Source organism: Hordeum vulgare, chromosome 7H (assembly GCF_904849725.1).
Source record: "Hordeum vulgare subsp. vulgare chromosome 7H, MorexV3_pseudomolecules_assembly, whole genome shotgun sequence".
NCBI classification, from domain to species: Eukaryota; Viridiplantae; Streptophyta; class Magnoliopsida; order Poales; family Poaceae; genus Hordeum; species Hordeum vulgare.
Genome location: NC_058524.1, coordinates 18854540 through 18878591, shown reverse-complemented (window position 1 = coordinate 18878591; position 24052 = coordinate 18854540). Strand labels below are relative to the sequence as shown.

The window sequence follows — 24052 nt, the reverse complement described above, 5'->3', positions numbered from 1 at the left end:
TAATGCTGCACATGCACATTTAGAAATGCACACGCAACTATGTTGGTTATATTTTGTTTTCTAAGGATTCAGTTGGTCGTTCCTTGGTATGGTTTCTTGGGGTTCAGTTGGTCTTCTTATGGTATCTTTCCTCGAGCGATGTAGTTTCCCCTCCTCTCCGATATGTTTCTGGAGAGTTCATCCGGTCGAGAAAAGCTTTGGCGGATAGTTACTCATGATTGTAATTGCATATCACAAACAACATATTAATGTGGTTGATATGTTACTCGAACTCTAATCTTAACAAATCAGAGCAATAATACACCCCATATATATGGGCAGAGAAAGTTTTTTTCTCAATTCTAAATTGAGTTTTGCTTTGGTGCACCCTCCTTATAAGTGCACGTGAATTTATAAAGTTACTTAAAAGGGTATTATTCTCCCAATGCATCAAACAAGTTATCAGAACAATCTAATACTATATATATTGAAGGGGCGGCATCTATTGTTCACCCTTAATCTGCATTCAGATCTGTAAGCTTTTTTAGGGGTGAACCGAAGCAAAACTCAAATTTTATCCCTTTCCTACAGTCTTCAACATTTCTCTCCTGAAACCACGGTCCACCGTCAAGGGCAGAACCAATAACACACTGGTTGGGTTCAAGTGAACGCAACGAAAATTAGTCAAACAATTATTGGATTAAACAAAATTATTATTTTTACCACAAAGTGAACCCAATGACGATAATTTCTACTCATCCGTTCCTAAATATAAGCCTTTTAAGATACTTCAGTAGAAGTCTACATACGAAGCAAAATGAATGAATCTACACTCTAAAGTATGTCTATATACATCCGTATGTAGTCCACTAATGAAACCTCTTTAAAGACTTATATTTAGAACCGGAGGGAGTAGCTGTTATGATTTTCGGCATTCTCAACCATGGGTCCAAAGGACACAGACCACACAAGCATGGTCTACCAAAATCAAGGCAACCTAACATATAGTTAAGCTGATCGGCCACACAACATTCATGGACGGCCGTACAACCTAACATATAGTTAAGCTCGGTTGATCATGCCACACAGATGGAGAGCATGCATACAGTGCAGGCACGGCTGCAGGTTCAGACGTTGTTCGTTACGTACGCGCTATGGTATATATGATCCCCACTCCCGTCGTACACTCCAGGATATGAGGCACCCGGGAAGGGCCCACCGGCAGCCTCTGCCACGGCGGCATCAGCCACACAGCCTCATGTCATATGGCAACGTATGGTGCTTAGAGAAATCCTTAGAAAAATAAATCAAGTTTTTTTGCGGAAAATAAATAAATAACTTAACATAACCATTTTTAATTAGTTTAGTTGTAAGGTGCTCTCTTTGCCCTGAAATATAAAATCTTTGTTGACACTATTAGTGTCAAAAAGTGTCTTATATTTCGGGATGGAGGGAGTAATTATTTAAAGGCTTAGTTGTTTCATCCATTTTAGCCTTCTACAAATGTCCACCTATTGTTGAAAATGACTGGTATTGCGCAATTATTAATTGGGCATGTGCGTCTCCCTTTTTTTGCAGGGTACATGTGCGTGCTTTTGATGTTCTTCTGCTTTGTCTTTTGCGGCTCACAAGTTCCCTCCGTTCCCAAAATAAATGTCTCTGTTTATACTGTATTAGAGTTAGTATTCAGTTAAGACAAATATTTTGAAACGGAAGGGTAGTATTTATTGCGGAGCAAACTTCCTTGATTAAGTTAATGAAAGCTTCGATGCACGGCTGGAGGTATTCTTCCTTTTCTAAATAAATGAAAGCTTTGATCAGCGATTATATTACTATTATGCACCTTTGGCACAAAATTGATCAGGATTAAGTTTGGTAATGCAATTTAGGAATGATCGCATGTGAGGTGTTTGCCCTTGATGATTGTAGTGTTGATGAAATATGACCCCGCAAATTTCATGATGAATCACACGTGATGTCATAGCAATGTACAAGGCATATGGTCGTGAGAGGGAGGATGATCCACAAAGGAAGAGCTTGTGGAAACACAAGCAAACATGAAGAAGACTAGATCAAGGAACTACCGTAGCCAGGAGGACATCATTTGTGTCGTGCTTGTATGAATGTCTTGCTTGATGCCTCTTTTGGTACTGATCAAGGAAGTAGAATTTTTCAAGTAGGGTTGAAGAGTACTAATCGAGCAATGTGACTGTTCCTTCTAACCGCACTAAAGGTTCTCTTCCCCGTTCTTGTCGGATGAACAACTCGATGGCCTCGACATAGGCCTAATCTTGGATGGACTACAGGACCGCGGTCTACTCCATCATCTCTGCCACTTTGGGCGAACTCAAACTCCGTCATGGCGTCCTCCATGGTGAAGCCTTCAACCGGCTCCGCCCCATCCTCATCTTCCTCATGCTCCTCCATGGGCACCGGTTGTTGCTCCCCCTCCTCTTCCTCCGGCTCCAACGATTCAGAGGTAGGCCCGCTGCAATCTAGGCGGCGGGCCTAGCCCAGATCTCCTCGAGCATCTGAAAATGCCGCTCCGGCGTTAGCATAGCACAGGTGGTCATCTTTTTCGACCATGGCGGAAGGGGACAGCGAGGGAGGATGAAGGCGAAGAGGGAGAGAAGTGGATGATCTCGGGCCGACGACGCGAAGAGGGAGGAAGCGGGTGTGGCTAGGGCCGGGGGACGCCGTCCGACGTAAATAGTCGAACCTTGGCTCTGGAGCGGCGAGCTAGAGCGACCCACGCGACGTTCACACCCTCACCGGAGGAGGCTTGTTCGGTTTCTGGGCTATTGTGTGTGGGACCTCCCCAAGCCGGTTCCGAAAAGTATGTCCAACGAGCAAACGAATCCCTTTTTTTTTTTTTTACAACACAATGGCGAACGAATCTCAGGCTACGCCCTTTACCAAACCAAGGTATAGCAGTACTGCTACTAGTTCTCAACAAAACCAAATTTGAATGTCTTGTACAATCCGTCCTTGTATGGCAGCGTTGCTTTGCGCTGAGCCGCCGAACCCCCATCCATCTAACCAACGAACCACAATCAATCCCAGCCCCATCCATCAGCCAGTCAATCAAACGCAACCCGCCCCGCCACGCAACATCCATGCACGCCCACGAACGTAGTAGTACCATCGCCACGCCACACCACACCACACGTACCCAAGCTCCATGCCCGGCACGGATCACGCCCGACCTCCCCCCTCTCGCCGTCCACCTCGCCTCGAACGGTTCGCCGCCGGTACGCCGCCGGCGGCGGCCACCACCGACGCCGCCACGATCGCCGCATGCATGCATGACCACCGTCCGACAAACAAGAGCCGGGTCCACCGGCAGCGTCCGCGGGAGATCCCATTTCGCGCGCGAACCAGCCTTTAATCTTAACCTTAACCCCTTTCCCCCTAAACCCCGCCCGCCACCCCGTCCGATCACACCTCACCACCGGGCCACCACCGCGGACCCCACGTGTCATCGACGGCGCGGTAAGAGACACGAGGACGTTCGAAAGGAAACGGGAGATCCACGCGGCGGGCCCCGCTCGTACACGCATAGCTGGCCATCACCGCTGACAGGGCGGGGCCCGCCCCGCCAGCCTTAACCCCCCTCCGCCTCCCTCCTCCCTCTCACTCGGTGGTGGTGGTGGTGGTGGTACCACGGCTCTGCTTCCCCTGCAGCGCGGCGCAGCGGCTGCCCCCCGAAAGCAACCGCAGTCACGTCGCTATCCGCCCCACCTCCATCGCCACGACAAATACATTGCCCCCCCTCCCTCCCTCGCCCCCATCTACTCCGCCATACGTTCACCAGATGGGACTGCGAGGAGGAGCAAGAACGGCGGCGGCGGCGGCGGTGCTGGGGCAGTGGTAGTAGGCTAGTAGCAGCTTCCACGGCTGTCCGGGGAGGAAGGAGGTTTCTTGATTTCTTAGAGAGTGCGCAGGCGGCGGCGGGAAGGGAAGGGAGGTCGCGCGCGGGCTGCTCCTCGGAATGGCGCCCTCGTCGCTGCGGCGGTGGGCGGCGACTGTGCTGGTGGTGGTTCTTCGGCTGGCGGCGGCGGCGGCGGAGGGGGAAGACCGAGGAGGGGACGGGGAGGCGCTGATGGACGTCAAGGCGGGCTTCGGCAACGCCGCCAACGCGCTCGCCGACTGGGACGGCGGCCGCGACCACTGCGCCTGGCGGGGCGTCGCCTGCGACGCCAACTCCTTCGCCGTCCTCTCCCTGTACGTCCCCCCTCCCTCCCTCCCTCCCTCCCCTCTTCTCCTGCTCCTCCGGCCGGCATTGCGAACGCCATGACGACAAGCTTCTCCCTCTCCGTCGTCTCGCTTCTCGGCCGCCGCTCCTCGCCGCGTGTGAAAGATGTTGGCTTGCTCTTTGAAAGCAACCCGCTTGCTCTGCATATCTGGATAAAAAAAAACTGTACTTTCTCTTTTCTCATGGGATTATTCATTCGCTTCTTCCTTGCATAATCATCTACATATTTGTTTCGCTACTTATAAACGAACTAGTATTATCTATCTCTGACGGCTGATTGATCTTCTCCGGTGAAAATAAAAAAATGCAGGAACCTGTCAAATCTGAACCTGGGAGGGGAGATCTCGCCGGCGATAGGGGAGCTCAAGACCCTACAGTTCCTGTACGCACACACCACCATCCCTCCCCCATCCCCATCCCCATCCCCCTCCTTTGCATCTTCATAAGATTTTGTGCCTGAATCTTCCCCTCTCTCTTTAAAAATATCCATCCGATTTGACCCATCATCCCGTGATGTGACAAGCCTCTTTACTATTCTATCATGCCTACCACGCCCTCCTAGGAGTAGATTGGATTAGTTTATCTCAGCCCTAATGATTTGCTTCCTTTGCTTGCGCAGGGATCTCAAGGGGAACAAGCTCACAGGCCAAATCCCAGATGAGATTGGGGATTGTGTCTCCTTAAAATACTTGTACGCCACCCAATCCGGGTCTTCTTTTATTCTTCTATATACTACTCCTACCTTTTTGCTGTAGACATGGATGATTCTTGTTTATAGTATTTTTATACCGGTTGACATGTGCCTCTTCTTGTGTGTGTGTGTCCTACATACAGGGATTTGTCCTTCAACCTGCTGTATGGAGACATCCCCTTCTCCATCTCCAAGCTCAAGCAACTCGAGGATTTGTAAGCACTGGATCATCATTTGTTTATCTTGCCTGCCTTTTAGCAGAGACATGCCTTTTTTTTCTGAGATTGTGATCACTTTTCCACCCATCTTTGGGTTGTTTTGGGTTATCCCAAGGAATGAGAGGCTGCTTGCTTTTATCTGCTTTTTTTTGTATTATTTTTTTTGGGCAAAGTATGTTTTGGGGTTATAACTGCTATGAAACTAGTTTAAGTTTTGCTTCTGTGTGGTTTGTAGATTGCAGCCAAGTTTCTGTGGTTTAGAGTGCTTGAGTTATGATGTTTCTTTTTCTCTCTTATTATGGCTGCAGGATTCTGAAGAACAACCAGCTCACGGGACCCATCCCTTCCACACTGTCCCAGATTCCAAATCTCAAAATCTTGTGAGTTTCCTAGTACCTTTCTTTCCCCGTGACTCTACTTATTATGGGATTCTTGGGAAGACTTGATGATCTTCCTTTTCTTACCTACCCTTTTGTGCTGCCTAAAAAGTGTTTATCGTGGGGGCATTTTCCTTTTCTGCCCCATGTGGTTCTTGTGAATGAGATGTACAATTGTTTACTTGGAACAGAGATCTTGCCCAGAACCAGCTCACAGGGGACATCCCAAGGCTCATCTACTGGAATGAAGTTCTACAATACCTGTAAGAAGTTCCCCTGCATCATGTTATTTTTGCTTACTGATTCGCTCGGCAATCGGTATAAAAAGAAGATGCTGACATTTTCATCCTCTTCATTTTTCAGAGGTTTGAGGGGTAATTCACTCACCGGAACCTTGTCACCTGACATGTGCCAACTCACTGGCCTGTGGTACTTGTAAGTTTTGTTCTTACTTGGAGATGCTGCTTTATTATATCATCATGCAAACTGATATTAACGGTACTGATATTTCTTCCAAATCCGCAGTGATGTGAGGGGAAACAATCTCACAGGAACAATTCCAGAGAGCATAGGGAACTGCACCAGCTTTGAGATTCTGTATGTTGCTTGCTAAGATTTTATTGATGTACTGGTGCTCATTTGTCAGGATATTATTGATTGAATTTGATTTATGGAACACAGGGACATTTCATATAACAAAATCTCTGGAGAAATACCTTACAACATAGGTTTCCTTCAAGTAGCTACACTGTAAGCCTCCTGATTTTACTCAAATTCTCTATACTTTAGCTTATCTGCACTAGTGTGATATTCTACTCTGTTATAATTATTCAGACTTATGCTAAATGCTTGCGTTTATCTTTCATAGGTCGCTTCAAGGAAATAGACTGACTGGGAAAATTCCAGAAGTGATTGGCCTCATGCAAGCTCTTGCTGTTCTGTGAGTAAAACACAACACTTTTCTCTGCATAGGTCTTGGCTGATGAAATATTCGATACTGACTTTTTTGTGTCCAATTCTGTTCTTAGTGATCTGAGCGAAAATGAACTAGTAGGGTCCATTCCTCCGATACTCGGCAACTTATCCTACACTGGCAAACTGTTAGTATCATTTGTAAGACCTGATTTTTCACTGAAACAATGTTGCTTTTCTATTAACACTTTCTGGGTCCATTTATATTCAGATATCTACACGGCAATAAACTTACTGGAGAAGTACCACCGGAGCTTGGAAACATGACTAAACTTAGCTACCTGTAAGTGATTGTTATCTGATGTTGATAATACTTGTACTCCAATTGGTTTGAAACACTGTCTGAGGTTTAGAAATTGTTCAATATAGGCAACTGAATGACAATGAATTAGTGGGCACAATTCCAGCCGAGCTTGGGAAACTTGAAGAGCTATTTGAATTGTAAGGACAGGTCTTTTCGTACAGATTAATAGTTCTTTTTACCTGAGCAATTCTTGACCCGTTGTATCCTTGTCTAGAAATCTTGCCAACAACAAGCTTGAGGGTCCTATTCCTACAAACATCAGTTCTTGCACTGCTCTAAACAAATTGTAAGTTATAAAGCTAGTGTCATTTTTCCCGAACCATGAATATCTCTATCTTGGTGCTTGACGGCTATATTTTTCAGCAATGTTTACGGCAATAGATTGAACGGTTCTATCCCTGCTGGTTTCCAGAATTTGGAGAGTTTGACTAACTTGTGAGTACATGCGTTTGTCGCATTTTGCTCGCATTTTTTACTTAATTCATATTACGCATTACTCAGAATCTCATGAATTGTTCTTGTTCCAAATATGGCAATTACAGGAACTTATCCTCAAACAATTTTAAAGGCCATATCCCATCTGAACTTGGTCACATCATTAATTTGGACACACTGTAAGGAGGTCCTTGTATCTATATTTAGTTACATGTTCCTACTGCATCTGCTTCATTTTCTAATATCATTGTCACGCTTGTATCTATATTTATTGGTATTCCTTTGTTTTGGCTTAGGGATCTTTCCTACAATGAATTCTCTGGGCCAGTTCCGGCTACTATTGGTGATCTTGAGCATCTTCTTCAATTGTATGTTCAGTACAAGCCTCTTAAAATTTGTATTTAATCTCCTGTGGTCATTATTTCCTGATGTTCAAAATTATGAATGTAGAAATTTGAGCAAAAACCATCTTAGTGGATCTGTGCCTGCTGAGTTCGGAAACTTGAGAAGCATCCAAGTAATGTGAGTAATCACCCTGATCATGCGTGTATTAAGTTCTGTTGGTGGTCATCTGTTGTCATGATTGATGATGTTCATTCTCATTTCAACATTGATAGTGATTTATCCAACAACGCCATGTCTGGTTATCTCCCTGAAGAACTAGGCCAACTTCAGAACCTTGATAGTTTGTGAGTTCTCTTTCATCGTGCTATTAGTACGAAGTATGATATTTGAAATCGGTGCAAATATTTTACTGAGCTGTAATTTTATCATATATATAGGATTCTTAACAACAATACTTTGGTTGGGGAGATCCCTGCTCAGTTGGCTAACTGCTTCAGCTTAAACATCTTGTAAGTTTTTATTTGCCAGCTTCGCCCTGCAGTATTGGCAATTACTTAGTCTGCATTAGCTTATTGATCTGTTTGCTAACTGCATTGCCGATGAGATTTTTCAGGAACTTGTCATATAACAACTTTTCTGGACATGTCCCATTGGCTAAGAATTTCTCAAAGTTCCCCATCGAAAGGTATCAAATGACTCCCATCTACCCTGTTTGACGCCCCTCTTTTACCACCTTATTTTTGCTGATACTAACCAATACCTGCACGCAGCTTTTTGGGAAACCCGATGCTGCGCGTTCACTGCAAAGACTCCAGCTGTGGTAACTCACATGGATCAAAAGGTATCAACCAAGTCATAAACTAAAGTTAGGTTTTCATTCAGTATGCTTTTAAACTCATGTTTAGGTACTTCATGTTCCAGTGAATATTCGGACAGCGATTGCTTGCATCATCTCGGCCTTCATCATATTGCTCTGTGTTCTGCTATTGGCAATATATAAAACAAAGCGACCACAGCCACCTATCAAAGCATCTGATAAACCAGTGCAAGGTTTGTGTGCATCCTGTGTGTTAAATTGTAATCTATCCCTTGCCATAATGGCACTCATCTCAATGTTTCTTAATCATGTTCAGGACCTCCAAAGATAGTACTCCTCCAAATGGACATGGCTATCCATACCTATGATGATATAATGAGGCTAACAGAGAACCTAAGTGAGAAATACATCATCGGCTATGGCGCTTCAAGTACTGTGTATAAGTGTGTGCTCAAGAGTGGCAAGGCCATTGCTGTGAAGCGACTCTACAGTCAATACAACCATGGTGCCCGGGAGTTTGAGACGGAACTGGAGACAGTTGGTAGCATCCGGCACAGGAATCTTGTCAGCCTTCATGGTTTCTCACTCTCTCCAAATGGAAACCTGCTCTTCTATGATTACATGGAAAATGGTTCCTTGTGGGATCTTCTCCATGGTAAGGACCAGCAACATTTTAATTCACCTTGTTTTCTTCACGCGATTATGGTCTGTCTCACAAGCATCTGTCTCATGATCTGTGATCTTTTTCAGGTCCATCAAAGAAGGTGAAACTTGACTGGGACACCCGACTGAGGATCGCCGTCGGTGCGGCGCAAGGGCTGGCCTATCTTCACCATGACTGCAACCCTCGGATAGTCCACAGGGACGTCAAGTCCTCCAACATCCTCCTCGACGAGCACTTTGAAGCGCATCTCTCTGATTTCGGCATCGCCAAATGCGTCCCAGCTGCCAAGACACACGCGTCCACCTATGTGCTAGGAACCATCGGCTACATCGATCCGGAGTACGCCCGGACGTCGAGGCTGAACGAGAAGTCCGATGTGTACAGCTTCGGTATCGTCCTCCTGGAGTTGCTCACCGGGATGAAGGCTGTCGACAACGATTCCAACTTGCATCAGTTGGTAAGTCTCAGATCATATTGGTGCTGTCTTTTCATTGCATTGTGCAATTCACGCATCTGAATGAAATGCAACCATCGTTTTATCAATCACATTATGGTCTTCAGGGCATGGTATGATCTGAGCACCCTGTGTGTGTGCGTTTGTGCGTAGATAATGTCGAGGGCGGACGACAACACGGTGATGGAGGCGGTGGACTCGGAGGTGTCGGTGACGTGCACGGACATGGGGCTGGTCCGGAAGGCGTTCCAGCTGGCCCTGCTGTGCACCAAGCGGCACCCCATCGACCGTCCGACGATGCACGAGGTGGCCCGGGTGCTGCTCTCGCTGATGCCGCCGCCACCCGCCGCCGTGAAGCCCTCCTCCTACGGCAAGACGACGACGGACGCCTCCAAGAAGGTGGACTACACGCGATACCTGGCGGCCGCGGCGACCCCCGACACGGACCACGGCGACAACAGCTCCTCCGACGAGCAGTGGTTCGTGCGATTCGGCGAGGTCATCTCCAAGCACACCATGTGACCGTGACCATGACCGTGGCACGACGCCCCCCAAAAACTTCTCCTCCCCAAGCTGTAGCATAGCGAGAGCTGGAAGTAAGAAGCAGCATCAGCTAGGAAAAGCATAGCAGAGCACAGTGCAGGGAAAAATAGTTGTGGTAGGGTTTCTTTCCGAGTAGATGGACGGACGGCGCCATTGTTCTTCTTCTTCTTATTCTTCACCCCTTCCCATTTTGTTCTTCCTGATGTTGGTTATCAGAGGCGCCATTAGAAGTTCAGAACATAACCAAGGCGTAGGATGTCAGCTGGGAGAGGAGACTTCTGGCCTCTGGGGCATTCATGGCGTGGATCAGATGAGATTCAGAATCATCAGAGACGTCTCGTGAGCGCCTTGAAAGCCCCATGCTCTGGCTGGATGATGATGACGACCGGAGAGATACTGCTGCTGCTGCTGCGACGATGATGGGGCTTGTTGGATCCTGTTAGCGCATTGAATCGAATTGAGCCTGCTGGGCAGCAAAGGATTGTGCGATGGATGTGTGTAAATGCGTGTCCTGGTGCTGAATCAAATTTTTTGACGGTATTTATGAGTTTGCTTGCCTGCTCTCTGGGGTCTCTACTGTGGCTGCCTTTTTGTACGGTGGCGGTTTGATTGTATTTCTTCGTCTGAATGAATCTCTGGTCTCTGATATGTGTAGCCTGTAGAGTAGCTGCTGCCTCTGCTGGTGGCTTGTGGTATGAATTTTTTTACGTCTGTGTCGCTGCTCTGCGTGCATGTCAGATGGAGCAGTCGATGTCAATCATGCACGCGTAGCTCCTGCCTCTCTTGATGATGCGCAAACTTTCGCATTCAATCGCTGGGGAAACGATAAGGCTTTGCTAAAACATGTAGTACTCCCTTTATTTCTCATTTTTATATACAAGATCACAAACTCAATGAAAATGAATGAAAAAAGTAACATGCATCCAAATATTAAATAGGTTGTTAGTACGAAAAAAGATCATTAATATTGTTTCGATTTCTGTTGATGGCCTTGTACAGATGCCTTCCTTAAGTTTTTTTTAGGGCAAGATGCCTTCCTTTAGCTAGTGTGGCTAGCATGCACACATTCTGCTTATCATGCATAACTGTTATTTTCAGCTGCCTGAAGAACCATGTCCAATTTTCGATGTTCTTACTCTCCACACAAGCAAATGCAAGTGGGACGACTTGATTTTGGCCATCTTGACCTATGGCTGTGAGGATCTGATCCTTATACTTGCAAGTGAGAAAAGTACCATCTACACATATCACCGGTCGACAATGTGTGAAAGCTTCGATGCATACACCGAAAGAGAAAAACAACCGATGCAACACCCTAAAAGTTGGGAATTCTAGCAGATACAAGTCTTGGATGTCAATATAGGTGCCAGGATTCCGGTTCTGCAGTGTCTGGAGGAGCCGAACAACTGAGTCGTATGCATCGAAATACGAACCAAATCTGGTCGCAAGTGCCTTCTGCTTGGCCCTCCAAGCCTTGCCATATGATATGTTGTACTTGAACCTCACAAAGACTTTCTGTGGATAGCCTTCACTTCCATCGCCTTGCTCTCCACTATCTTGCTGTAAAGCAAGCGAGCAATCACCGTGGAAGCAAGGTTAGGATGATCGTGGGGGATACATGGAATAACACAAGTATTACTAACTATGTCACTTATGACCCAACTTGTGTCATACTTAGGGAGATAGTCATGCACCCTTGCGGGACAACCTTGATTTCTGCATACCATTGTCAAGTTTTTCGGACTTGAAACTTCAATTACAAAAACCCTTTGAGTGAACATTGCCCAATCAATGAAGGCATCCTTCACAGCTTATTTGTTTGGGTAGAGGGCACCTGCGCAATGTTGTTTTGGTGATACTGCCAGGCAGAATCATAACCGTCGTTCACCAACATTGCAGATGAGATGTCCTGATTCCATGTGCGTTCTCTTCTTCATCTGACTCGGCGGAATCATCGGAAATATCACCTTCTATATCTTCTTAATGCATCTGGTTTTGCATGTTTCCATCTATCTCGTCAGCATCCGCCTCGCCGCTGACATAATCATCTGAATCTCCTCCTTCCGCCTGACTACTCTGGTCTGCTTCGTAAACATCATCTGCAGCATGGGACGCATGGATTGACTGTGAATCATGCATCCCTTCACTGCTCTGACCATACTCACCGGCTTTAGCACGGGGAACAGTAAGGCCATAGGATTACATCCCTACGCTCGCAAGCTTTTAACCAGTGCACCCATTGGTCATCTCGCTCTATATGCTTCAAATGCCAGAAAATATTTGCACTCGGCCGGGTCTGTAATGCATGAACACCGACGGTGTGTGTTTGAATATTGAACCCTAAACAACTGGCCAGCCATTCTGTCAAGTGACTAACGGACCATGTCTCAGGGGAAGTCACTGGCACCACAACGTACTGAAATTCACTAAGATCAGCTCCATCTCATTTGTTTGAACAGTACCATGACCATAATGCAAACATAACTTCACTAAATCAGACATCTCTTTTTGACCTAACAAATTATTCAACAAGGATAAATTTTAGACGAAGGACAAACGTAATATATTTCCCAAATCTATTGGAGATCCTAAAAATATTTAAACTACTTAATTGACACGCCTAAATATATACAAATCTAACAAGAGAAACTAAAAATATTTAAACTACTTAATTGACACGCCTAAATATATACAAATCTAACAAGAGAAACTAAAAATATTTAAACTACTATATAGACTGACCTAAATATATTAGATTGTACCGGACTACCTAAAGAAATTTAAACTACTTAATTCACTAACCTAAATATATCCAAATCTACCGTAGCATCTAAAAATATTTAAAATACTTAATTCACTAACCTAAATATATTCAAATCTACCGGAGCACCTACAAATATTTAAACTACTTAATTCACTAAACTAAATATATTCAAAGCTACCGGAGCACCTAGAAATATTTAAACTACTAAATTGACAAACCTAAAAATATTTTACCCTTGAAGCATGCGCAGAAACGACGAACGACGTTCGACAAACACCGAAAAAATGACGAACGCAGCAACCACCACCACCACCTCCAACTGCACCACAACAACCACCTTCACCCACACCTCCACCACCACCACCTCCACCTGAACCTCCACCATCACCACCAAAAAAGATTGAAAAACACCACCACGAACTACCCCATCGCGAGTGAGACGGATGGTTTGGCTGCTCTAACCCTATACAATAGAACCACGGTGAGAAATGTGGAAAAACGGCTAGGATTAAGTGTAGAGATGAGAGATTTTTCGGATGGGGAGAGAAGGAAAGAGGAGAAGGAGATAAGGAGGAGGAAGAATGTGAGGAGGAGGAAGAAGGAGAGGGGTGCGAGCGGCCGTTGGCTAGCTGGTCGGCCACATATCGGCCACGCCAGAGGCGACAGGCCTATCGGCCAGGCCGAGGCCGATTGGCCAGCCTCAAGGGCGAGAGGATGAGGGGCGACGTGGCCGTGCCAATAGTCGGCCTTCACGTGGCCGAGTGGGCACTATTTGGCCACATCAACGTCGACAGGTTCCAATCGGCCTCGCCTGGGCCGACAAGATCCAATCGGCCACACCTGGGCCGACGCCACTATATTTTTGATTTTTTTCAAAATAGCGCTATATTTTTCAAAAAGAGTAAAAAAAGCAATATTAAAAGAAAAATAGCCACCCCCTTTGCAAGTAGTACTTCTGTAAACTTTTTATAATAGCGATCTACTCCCTTCGTTCTTAAATATAAGTTCTTTTTAAGAAAATTACTAAAAGACTACATACGAAGCAAAAAAGAATAAATATATACTCTAATATATGTCCGCATATAGTCTTTTAATGAAACATCTAAAAAGACTTATATTTAAGAACGGATGGAGTAGATCACTATCATAAAAGTTTACGGCGGAAGTACCAGAGTTTTTTATTTTACCAAAGATAACTTCCACACGAGATGCCTTCCTGAAGTTTTTTGTTTTTTTGAGGGGAAGATGCCTTCCTGAAGTTTTTTGTTTTTTTGAGGGGAAGATGCCTTCCTTTAGCCAGTGTGGCTAGGTCTCGATCGGCTGATAGTGTGGGTATCATACAAATGCTCGATGTAAAAAAGGAAAAGAAAAACTGAAGGAAAAAAAAAACGATCGAACCTTAACGTAAGATCTCACGAACAGAGCTTCAGCACGTAAACATCAGCTGCTGAGATTTAGCAGTACTGAACCTGAGTTGCTCCTCGGTTGCACGTATACGAAAACGAACGGAGTGTTTTTTTTTTCTCGCATCTCCAAGCAGATGGCAGAGCATGCGGACAAGTGCAAGTGTGCAACGCGGGCTGCGGTGCTGTGCCGGCGTCAAACGCGTTTCCACGGCCTGCTCCCCTCCGCGCTGGCTGGTCAATGGCACTTGCGCCCTGCACCTGCACCTGCAGGCTGAGGCTGCGATCACACGTCCCCTCGGCGGCCCTGCCAAACGACGCGACGCGACGCGACTTGCATGCGTGCGTGCAGCCGCTCTGGTGCTCTGGTCTGGTCTCGCTGCACGGCTGAGAAAGCCCCTGGCCCCGGCCGTGGCATCGATTCGATCCTCTTCGTCTTCGTCCAGGGGCAGGCCATGGACCGGCTCAGGCAGAGGCAGGAGTTGCTGCAGCAACATCCAACGCGTACCACAGTCCCCGCCCGCAGATACAGACCACAGTGGCCACCGGCATCCTCCTCCTCTCCCAACACGAGAGCAGGTGTTCACGACGGCGACAACGCTTACACTGTGCTCGTGCATGCGTGCGTGCGTGCCCGCCCCCGTGCCGTCCCATCCGTCCATCGATCCATGGAATGTTGCATGCGGCCGGCAGCCGGCAGCCAGGCCCCCGTGCCGTGCCGGCGAGTACGACGGCGCGACCCACGAGACGGCGCTTTATTCCTCGCTCCGCTCCTGCTCCTGCTCGTGGAGGATGGGACGGACCGATGCGCGATGCTGTTCATGGGAGGATTCGTGATAGATGGTAGCATCTTCTCGACTCGTCTCCGGGGCCGGGCTCCAGCAGAGCTTGACCGCTCCTCCCGGAGCAGCAAGCACTGCGCCATTCGGTCATAGCCGTGGCCAGTGGAGACGAGGCACCCGTGGTGCCGCCAGTTTTAGGCGGCTCCTCGGATGAACAGGGCACAAGAATACGTACACACGTGTTCGGTCCTTTCGGCTTCTTCCCTTCTCCTGTATGACCAAAGCTGTGCATTTCCGGAGCGAGGATTGGCAGCACCCGAGCGACGGCTCTCTCTATATTTGATAAATTTTGAAACTCATGTTTTTGAAGTTTCGCAAAATGTGTTTTTTTTACAGGGATACTATACATATGCACGTTCTGGATACCCGTGGCGAGTTTCGGTAGAAATCTCGTCTTATTTTCGGGTTGTAGAAAAATAAATGAATTTCTGACATTGTATAGGAGAAAAAGGATGCCATTTCTGTCAGGATGCACTTGTAATACTATCGCGCACGCTTTAGCGATGTATGAGAATAGTTCGGCTGAATCCTCATTTGTTTGGGGACGATATGCCAGTTTTTGTAATAGACTTGGTGGCCAGCAATATTGCCGAGTCCAGTGATTGAAATTTTTTGTTTAATAGTAAAAAAAAAATTTGTTTTCACATTTTTTTTAGTACCAGAAGTGTGTTTAAAAAAATAATAATACCAAGAGCTGTGGAGCTCAGTAGCTGCAAGCACTTTTCATGCATTTCCGTTGTTTCAAAGAGATGCAGAAGGGATTAGTCCGGTTTCAAAAAGATTAAAGAAAAAGTTTTCATCCTCTTCCTCTGCCCATCTCAATAGTCGACAGCTTCGTCACGCGAGATTCATTCACGATACGACCCAGGAGCCCAATGAGAAACATTTTGCAGGGCATAACAGAAAAGGACCCAGATAAATCCTGACCGTTTGAGATTTGCCCATGGCAAACCAAACATTTTTTATGGCAACTTTAGTTGACACGAGGATGAAAGCTTAGTTGGCATGCATGGCAATTTTAATTCCTCGGGTCACTAAAGTTGCCGTAAAAAAACGTTCGATTTTCCGTGTGGAAAATCCAAACGTTCAGAATTGATCATGTCCAAACGAAAATTGGGCGACCAATCCATATAGCAAAAGAGAACAACTTTGCCAGATCACAAGGCAACTTCAGAACCCACCACCAGGCACGCCAGGTCAGGTCAGGCCGGTCGCCCTCCCCACACCACACCGCCACTACGAGCTATGGCTGGGCTGGTTGCTGTACAAAAAGGGATGAATCTCCAGCACGGCAATGAAAGATAAGCCGTGACAGGGTGAAATCGGCTGGTTTCTCAAAACTATCCAATCCGATGCCGGAGATCGCCTGCCCGCTGGGGGAGGGCACCTTCATGGCAGATAATGGTATCGCTTCATCCTTCTCGTTAGACTTAGGAGTCGGTGTCCTACTCTCCAAAATTAGACGCTTAACCTACAAGATGTGGAGGAGGACAGTGTCAATATGCTAACTTAAGCTGCAACATCTTTGATCTCATCAAGAAATCATAGTACTGTTGTGAAGTCGGTACACTTTTACTAGCCCGGTTACAGCCTCGTCGGTCGTTATGAAGAAGATATGAAATTGACCATGAGATGCAGTGCGACAGTGCGGAGGTATGCGTTTGGGAGAAATTCAGGAAAAACATGTTTACCTTTGTGCAGGCTGTCAAAGAGAACTGTATCATGTTTTCCTTGACTAAAGTCGGTCTGAAAACAGTTTAAAAACAGTGCGAGGCTGTAAATGCAATTCGGCAAAAAAAAAAAAAAGGTGTGAAGCGACCTATATGTACTAACAGCAAGTATCTTACCAGGTAGTTAATGATAACGCTTACTAGAGCTAGCAATGAATGGCACCAATCATGTTCTCTTTGCAGTCCTTGCAATAAAAAGAAAGGAGATATTTCAGCACTTCGAATTCAAGATGCAAGGGAATCGCAAACACGAAATGAAAGGAAAGCACATGCATAACAACCTTGGTAGTGATATAATTTGGGCGTTCATTGGCCCGACGGTCCATGGCACGGCAGGCTTCGGTACTTAAAGAAAGCTGCCAAAATAATATGCGTCGATATCAGAGTGAAGTAATTTGAAGGTGATCCATTTTCTGTTCTATCAGTACATACCTTGTTAAAGAGTTCGGATAATGGAGGTTGCTTGCTCTTCCGGCTTGTTGACAAGTTGAATTCCTAGGATTTCCGACCAGAAGATATGGATATTTTGATAAATGGAAGAACTAGACAAAAAAACAGATGACAGAATACAGCGACAAAGCTACCTTAGGCACTGTAGGATTTCTTTTGGCAGTTTGAAATACACCGATATCTCCTCTGCTTGCCAATATCTGTTGAAAGGAGAAAAATACGACAGTGACTGGTGCGCCTATTGTCTGAACTAACTACTCCCTTCGTCTCGGTTTATAAGTCATCTTACGAAAACCAAATAATCTCAAAACACTTAGGCGCGATGCATTAATTTCCACCTCTTTTTTTGATATGAATAAAGGAATCAACCAATAAGAGACATGGGGCTTGTATATTTTGAAGGACTTGAGACTAACTAGCACGACATGCAGTGGTCAATTTATTCATGCAATGGTATTAATTAGCAAATTAACATTAATTTCTCTCGTTTTTCTATCCATCTTGGTTGCGGTGCACAACCTATGATGACTTATTATAAACCGAGACGGAGGGAGTATATGGTAAGAACCATCCTATATTTATTACCCCCTCCGTCCCATAATATAAGATCGTTTTGTAATCTAGCTTGCAAAACAATCTTATATTATGGGACAGGACGGAGGGAGTACATAGTTGTTAATTATGCAACTTCTGTTCCAAATGGTTTGTCGCAACAATGTAAAGCAACTAACACCAAGAACATCAATTGTTCATCAAAATATCATTTCAATAGCCAACAGGGCACTCTGGAATGTACCTGTCAAAACTAGAAGCTTTGAGTGAAAACTTAGGTGACAAATAAAGATACAAGACCTATACAGGACAGATACCTTTTTATCCAGTGGCAGAGCTTTAAATTTAAACGTGCCTGTCGTGCCATCTCGGTCATCTTCTGATTTTTTATCAATGCTGTTAGCGGACAACAAAGAAATAGATATTGTCACTTTATTCCCAAGTTTCAGTGTTCATTTCCAAAACTATATGTAAGGTAACCTTATCTAGGTCAAGACAACTCTGCCTTGACAAACAGTAGAACAACAGAAATATTTATAAGACCTTATCATAAACAATATATTCTACCAAATTGAATATCATATAGGATAGACTGGCACTTAGGTAAGTGGTAATGTAACTGCCACCAAAGCAGAACATAAGAAGCAAGCTTACTTGTTAAGACTAATTGCACGATTAGATGTACACACTGGCGTTTTTGGTGCAACATTGACATTTTGTACATTTGCATGCTGATGAGCCCGAAAAGGTTGCACGACCTGATTGAAGAGAAGTTTTGAATGTTGACTCACAACAGCATGTATAAATATACAATAAAGGCAATAAACAAGGCAAGGTCCAAGTCTAATGTCCCTCCACCTAAATGTGGAAGTGACCGTTGTAGTACAGCACACTGGTTCAACTACCGAGGGTAAATAGAAACAAACTGAACAGCTTTAGCCACAGAGATACAGTAGAAGCAAAATAGTGAACAATGCAGAAAGACCATTAAGGCGAAGGTAATTACAAGCTATGATGTATGAGTATGACTGCTATGAAACATTGATATACTTAACCTATAGTCTGCAGATTCTTACATTTATCTGTTTCATGGGAAAAACATAACAACAGCGAAACCACTCCTGAACTTTTCGCTATCAGCCCCAAGAGAAATGTTAGTGGAAATATATGTTCAGTTTCCGACTAAGAACATATGCACAGCCTCATAACGTTGTTCCTCGATATAAGAAATTACATGCATACAATTCTCCCATGATTGCGAAATTATCTCAGGAAAAATGGAACCCTAAAACCGTGGAATGTATCAGTAAATGTTAATTGCAGGATTTTGTAGGGTTTGCTAATATCCGTTCAAGGGTCCTACTGATATTCTTCATATATAGGTCAAGATATCAAGAATCATCTGCCAATGAGATTAATGAGTACTTAAACTAGAATACAGAAAATCAACAGTTTGATAGCCTACCTTTCTGGTCGGTGCCGATTGTGTCGTCCAAGCAGGTTGTAAATCCCGTCTGTTTAACTGCTTTGAATTACTTGGGCTGAAATTTTATGTTGAAGGTGTGAAAAAGATTATAGCAGAAGTATCTTATGTTCAAGCATCAAAACAGAATAGCATGTGAAAATGACTTTACACTGATCTTAGAATCCTTGACCTCTCTGCTCTCAGCTTAGTGGCCAACTCAGGTTCTCTCGGAACTGTAATCTTTAATTTAGGTAGAACAGTGGCACGATCATAGCTACTGCTCATAACATTCTGCGGGATAAATGGTAAAGTGGCGTCAAGCAATATTTGAGGTCCGTTCATTGGTGTCATATATTTTTAGCATAATACAATATCTTTACAGAACAGTGTACTGCAAAGTGCAACAAACATGAACCCATGACTAGTTGCACATCATGTATTACTATATTTAGAAGGACAGTCAAGCAAAACACAAGATAAGTTTACTTGAAAGAAATAGAAACATACTACACCTACAAAACTATTCAGGATTTAAACAATAAATGAACAGTACAAGAATGAAAAGTCTTTTATGTCATGTTTCGAGGGCACTTTTTACCTTTTCATGGGCCTTGTGAATTAACTCATGTTGATTTGTAGGAACAACCTGTGCCAGCATAAAAATTAGCTTCAGAAAAAAAATGACATGGTTATGCAACAAAAGCGATGCAAATTAGAACCATCAGTTATCAGGAACACCTCTAGAGATAACAAGCGATAGTTCAACTATGAAGACCAGGGGCACAATATCCAAAGTAAGCCACTAGGCATGTACTAGGTAAACTAGATTTTGTGTAACAGAGTTTAACAGTAATTGTTACCGCTAACAAAAAACATGTATGAAGGATTTTCAGTTCAAGTCATTGATTGTTTCAAAAAATCAATCAAGAATATTTTACTGAAATTTCACCCAAATTATTGGCACTGCCAGTGCTCAAACTAAACAACAGTACACCCAGATTTAGCAGAGAACTTAAATGTCAGTTTATGCTGGAAGAGAACTGGGTTGCCATAAGATTTGAAGTTAATGCAAGCATAATCCATGTGATGTGCAGATGCGATACAGAAGATAAACTGCACTTAGACACTGACAAGGCACAAATAATCTCACGAGTTACCAAGGATCTTTTCAGCTTTTCCCTGTGGCAACACTGAAGCCCCCAAGTACAGACAAAAAAACAAGCACTTGTAGGGGGTCGACACAGCAAAAAATTGTTGCCACAATTCAGGCTGACATGTAAAGGAAAATGACACTATCACTTGGTAGGGAAAACACTTGATTCTTTTTTAGCCTGTCATGGCCGAAGTCGAATGAAGACTCCAAGTCATGACACTATCACAAGCGGTTTTAATCATGCTAGGTCATGGCGAAAGTCGAATAAACATTGGAAATTAATTTACATGAAACCCGATACTGTAGTTAGTCTAAGAAACGAGACAAAATTTCTAACTAGAGTATAGAATGGGAGTGAAAAATAAACCCAAGATATCCCAGAAAATGTGGCAATTCGAACCCCCAAAAGAATGTAGTAACATACCTTGTTGAGATGACCTTTTTCAAGTTTCTGCCTTTTGCCAGCTTGGTGTGTGCAATCGTTTGAGCTCATAGTGCTTCTGTCACTTCTCACTCCAACGGACTTTTTACTCCTGAAAACAAACAAAATTGAAGGTCACACAGTATACACAGGAATAAACACATCGTCTGTCTACTTCCTATTTCCTAGAAATCAATGCAGTACAAAGGTATAACAAGAAAAAAAATGTGGTGACTCAAGAAAAAAATACAAAGAGAATAGTAAAAGAGAGAGCTCGCCTAAGAAGTAAGACCGCTTCTGAACTGTGACTGAAGCAAAGCATGAACCGACATACAGGCATTACTGTTATGGACAGTATTAACGACAACCTCTTTAGCATGTATGGGTGATTTAATCAAGGGGACAGGTGAATAAACCACAAGAGTAACACAGACAGTCAGACATACAAAATTGCAAGTGTGGTTGGTAAAATTTGAAGCTAAAAGAAACAGCAGATTACTCATAAACAATAAACCATAGAACTAACTTTTCTAGTCAACCCTAGAATTTTTTAGAAAACGAATTAGCACAAGGGGTCAACATACGGCAGAGCACTCTTCACTTCAAGTTGCTTGTGTTGCCTGGCCAATTGACTGGCTGTAGGCTTCATCAGTGTGGACCCCTTGGATAAATTCCCCCTCACAGCACTTCGAGTGACAGGTTTTCGTTCCACTTTTGCTGTTCCATAGCATGGTATCCGTCCTATTTCTCGCAAAGCACACAAAACAATTACTTTCGGTTAAAAGGGAACGGGAAAAAACAGAACAGTGGCAGGCTAAATTCCAGAATGATAAACAACATTAGTGATCTATTTGATATGCAATGCTCTGTATTAACAGTAATAGATATAAATATTAGAAGAAAGACTTGGAAAGCAAGCTCCATCCTAAACATATAGCATAACACATATGAAGGTGACAACTGAATGATGTAACAGATCAGCAGATATAAGCATTTGGCTGATCAGTACCTTCATCTGGTACATGTGATTGGTATGTGCTTTGTTCAGTTGCACCGGAACAACGTTGAGACGGTTTAGGGCAGTGCACAGCCTGTATATCTGCAACTGTGATGCTTCTTAGGTTTGGCAGCCCAAGGTCTTCAGCCAACATCATTGCAATCAGCGCTATTTAAACAGAAGAGAAGATGTTAGTTGTATTAACTAGGCAATTAAGGCCAGTGCAAATTATGAAAGAAAAATACTGTGAGGCTTTAAGAGCAAAACAAAATAAAATATGACATATTGTTTCCATATAGATCAACGGATATGACTATCGTAACACCACACAGTTTGCCCATTTCTCATCATATAGTGTTTGCAGTAGATGATATGTAAATTTGGTTCTACCCACTGTTTGAACTATATATTTATTTTAAAGAAATGTTTGAACTATAATTCTCCCTACCAAGCAGTAATTCATCCTTTTGCCCGTTTGGAGAGTCTCAAAAGTACGGAAATAGATATGCAAAAAAATATCTGCTAACTTCATCAGGCTTTCAACAGGGGTTCACAACACATTTCTTCTTTTGCCAGGATAATAAAGGCTATAACATCGTAGTGGCTGGTCTGTCTGGGCGCCACACAATTGCATATTACACACTAATTGCTTATGCAAACAAATACTTACCCGGCACGTTGCCATAGTAGTACAGCATTGTAAAAATAGAAAACCCAAGTCCCTAGAGTTTCAGAATGGCATGGAGCTTACTGGTCTCAAAATGTCTGAAAACAAGTGTCTTATCTGCACCATTATTGCCCCCGGACCCCAGTGTTTAGAGAATCACAATAAATGGCTGCTGCGCAATTTTGTCCCTGATATAAGCCCCGCGAGTTTCGTTCTCCAAATAGGAATAGCGACTCTGCTAGTACTAGTACTTGGAAAGGGGAATACGCTACTCCATAATTAGAGTAGTACTAATAAATACTAGTATGAAATTTGCAAAATCCATCGAGCTGCCCCGACAAATCTCCAGCATAATGCGCACGCGAAATGCATGAGGCGTCAATCGGTCGGCGCAATGCAGGCGCGGAACCCGGAATCGATCGAGTATACCGTGCGTAATTTCTGGAATCGCGGAGCGGAGCAGGAAACATGGAAAGAGAGGGGAGGGAGGGGATGGGCGGGGTGGAGGGGAGGGGAGGGGAGACGTACGGGAGGGCGGGTAGCTGGGGGCGGTGGCGAACCAGAGCTCGGCGGCGGCGGCCTCGACGGGGGCCTCGTCCTCCGCGAGGTCGAACCAGCGGGGCGCGTCGTACTCGTAGTCGAGGTCGACCTCGAACCACCGGACCTCCACCACCATCACCCCTTCCTTCCCGTCCCCCTCCCCCTCCCCCTCGAACCCCGCGCCGCCGTCGTCCTCCCCGTCGTCGGCGGCGACGGAGGAGGAGGAGGCGTCGCGCATCTCCTCGTCGTCGCTGTCCATGGCGCGGTTGGTCCGGGGGCCGCGACGGGTCGGGGAGTGGCCGGGCGGATCCTAGGCCTCGGCGGCGGTGGTCGGCGGCAGGCGGAGCGGAGCGGAGGGGAGGGGGAGGGGAGGCTGGCTGTTGAGGAAATTTGAAATGCGGGGTCGGGGTCGGAGGTGGAGCAGGCAGGGCCCTGACCTGACCTGACCTCACCTCGGCCTGTGCCGGATTTGACCCCCCGCGCGTCATTCCCACGCGAACCCCTCTCCTTTCCGCATTTCGCTCCATGGGACAAGCAACGCTGGCATTCACTACAAAATCCATCGTCCTCCACACGCGCAGGAAGGTGTTGTGCGCAAATTCCGAATTCCCCAGGGTTGGATCCGTCAACCTCGCGTGTGCAGCCTTGGAGACTTTTTTCGGGGGCGCGTGGGGCCCACGTGACCCGCGGGGCCCGCCTCGCCTCGCCTCGTATGGCCGCGGGGAAAAAACAAAGCCGGGAAATAAATGCATTTTCCGCTGGACGACAGCTCGCGTCGGAAGAGAAACGGAGGGCCGTATTTGGTCGAGGCGTCGTCCGTCCGGGACAGGTGTACGCGGCCGGGGAGGGGAGGGGAGGGGAGGGGCAGGGCCGTACTTTCCGGTGCGGCGCAGGTCCCTCGGCCTCGGCCTCGGGCGCCGCGGAGGGCATCCGATGCGCGCAGAGCGGCTGTCGGCTCCGCTTCCATTCTCTACCCCAGCAGCGTATCCCGACCCGGCTGCACCTGCGCTGCGC

General features: G+C 45.4%; 2 protein-coding genes across 2 annotated transcripts; one reads left to right on the top strand and one right to left on the bottom strand.

The window, feature by feature from the left end:
* The first annotated feature begins 3623 nt into the window (after positions 1–3623).
* On the top strand, positions 3624–10615 carry LOC123413545 (LRR receptor-like serine/threonine-protein kinase SIK1). Its single transcript, XM_045106477.1, has 26 exons — positions 3624–4203; positions 4545–4616; positions 4854–4925; positions 5069–5140; positions 5452–5523; positions 5712–5783; positions 5884–5955; positions 6046–6117; positions 6202–6270; positions 6389–6460; positions 6549–6620; positions 6704–6775; positions 6862–6933; positions 7011–7082; positions 7160–7231; positions 7339–7410; positions 7528–7599; positions 7682–7753; positions 7849–7920; positions 8014–8085; positions 8190–8261; positions 8347–8417; positions 8498–8626; positions 8710–9048; positions 9144–9514; positions 9665–10615. The coding sequence occupies exons 1-26, from the start codon at positions 3971–3973 to the stop codon at positions 10031–10033; spliced, it is 2949 nt and encodes a 982-aa protein (XP_044962412.1). The 5' UTR covers positions 3624–3970; the 3' UTR covers positions 10034–10615.
* A 5229-nt stretch (positions 10616–15844) lies between these two features.
* On the bottom strand, positions 15845–23423 carry LOC123410131 (protein TPX2-like). Its single transcript, XM_045103019.1, has 15 exons — positions 23027–23423; positions 21844–21999; positions 21419–21575; positions 20838–20946; positions 19859–19906; positions 19430–19551; positions 19261–19336; positions 18450–18553; positions 18113–18191; positions 17378–17443; positions 17226–17288; positions 17075–17149; positions 16911–16978; positions 16755–16809; positions 15845–16534 (listed from the first exon to the last, which is right to left on the bottom strand). Exons 1-13 carry the CDS (start codon positions 23295–23297, stop codon positions 16940–16942), a joined length of 1365 nt encoding a protein of 454 aa, XP_044958954.1. The 5' UTR covers positions 23298–23423; the 3' UTR covers positions 15845–16534; positions 16755–16809; positions 16911–16939.
* Between the last annotated feature and the right edge of the window lie 629 nt (positions 23424–24052).

Coding starts and splice junctions, on each gene's coding strand:
- LOC123413545 (XM_045106477.1), top strand. CDS start 3,971: ATGGCGCCCTCGTCGCTGCGGCGGTGGGCGGCGACTGTGCTGGTGGTG. Junction 4,926..5,068: donor TGTGTCTCCTTAAAATACTT/GTACGCCACCCA, acceptor TCCTACATACAG/GGATTTGTCCTTCAACCTGC. Junction 5,141..5,451: donor CTCAAGCAACTCGAGGATTT/GTAAGCACTGGA, acceptor TTATGGCTGCAG/GATTCTGAAGAACAACCAGC.
- LOC123410131 (XM_045103019.1), bottom strand. CDS start 23,297: ATGGACAGCGACGACGAGGAGATGCGCGACGCCTCCTCCTCCTCCGTC. Junction 17,444..18,112: donor CTCTGCCACTGGATAAAAAG/GTATCTGTCCTG, acceptor TCCTTTCAACAG/ATATTGGCAAGCAGAGGAGA. Junction 17,150..17,225: donor TATCCGAACTCTTTAACAAG/GTATGTACTGAT, acceptor TTATTTTGGCAG/CTTTCTTTAAGTACCGAAGC.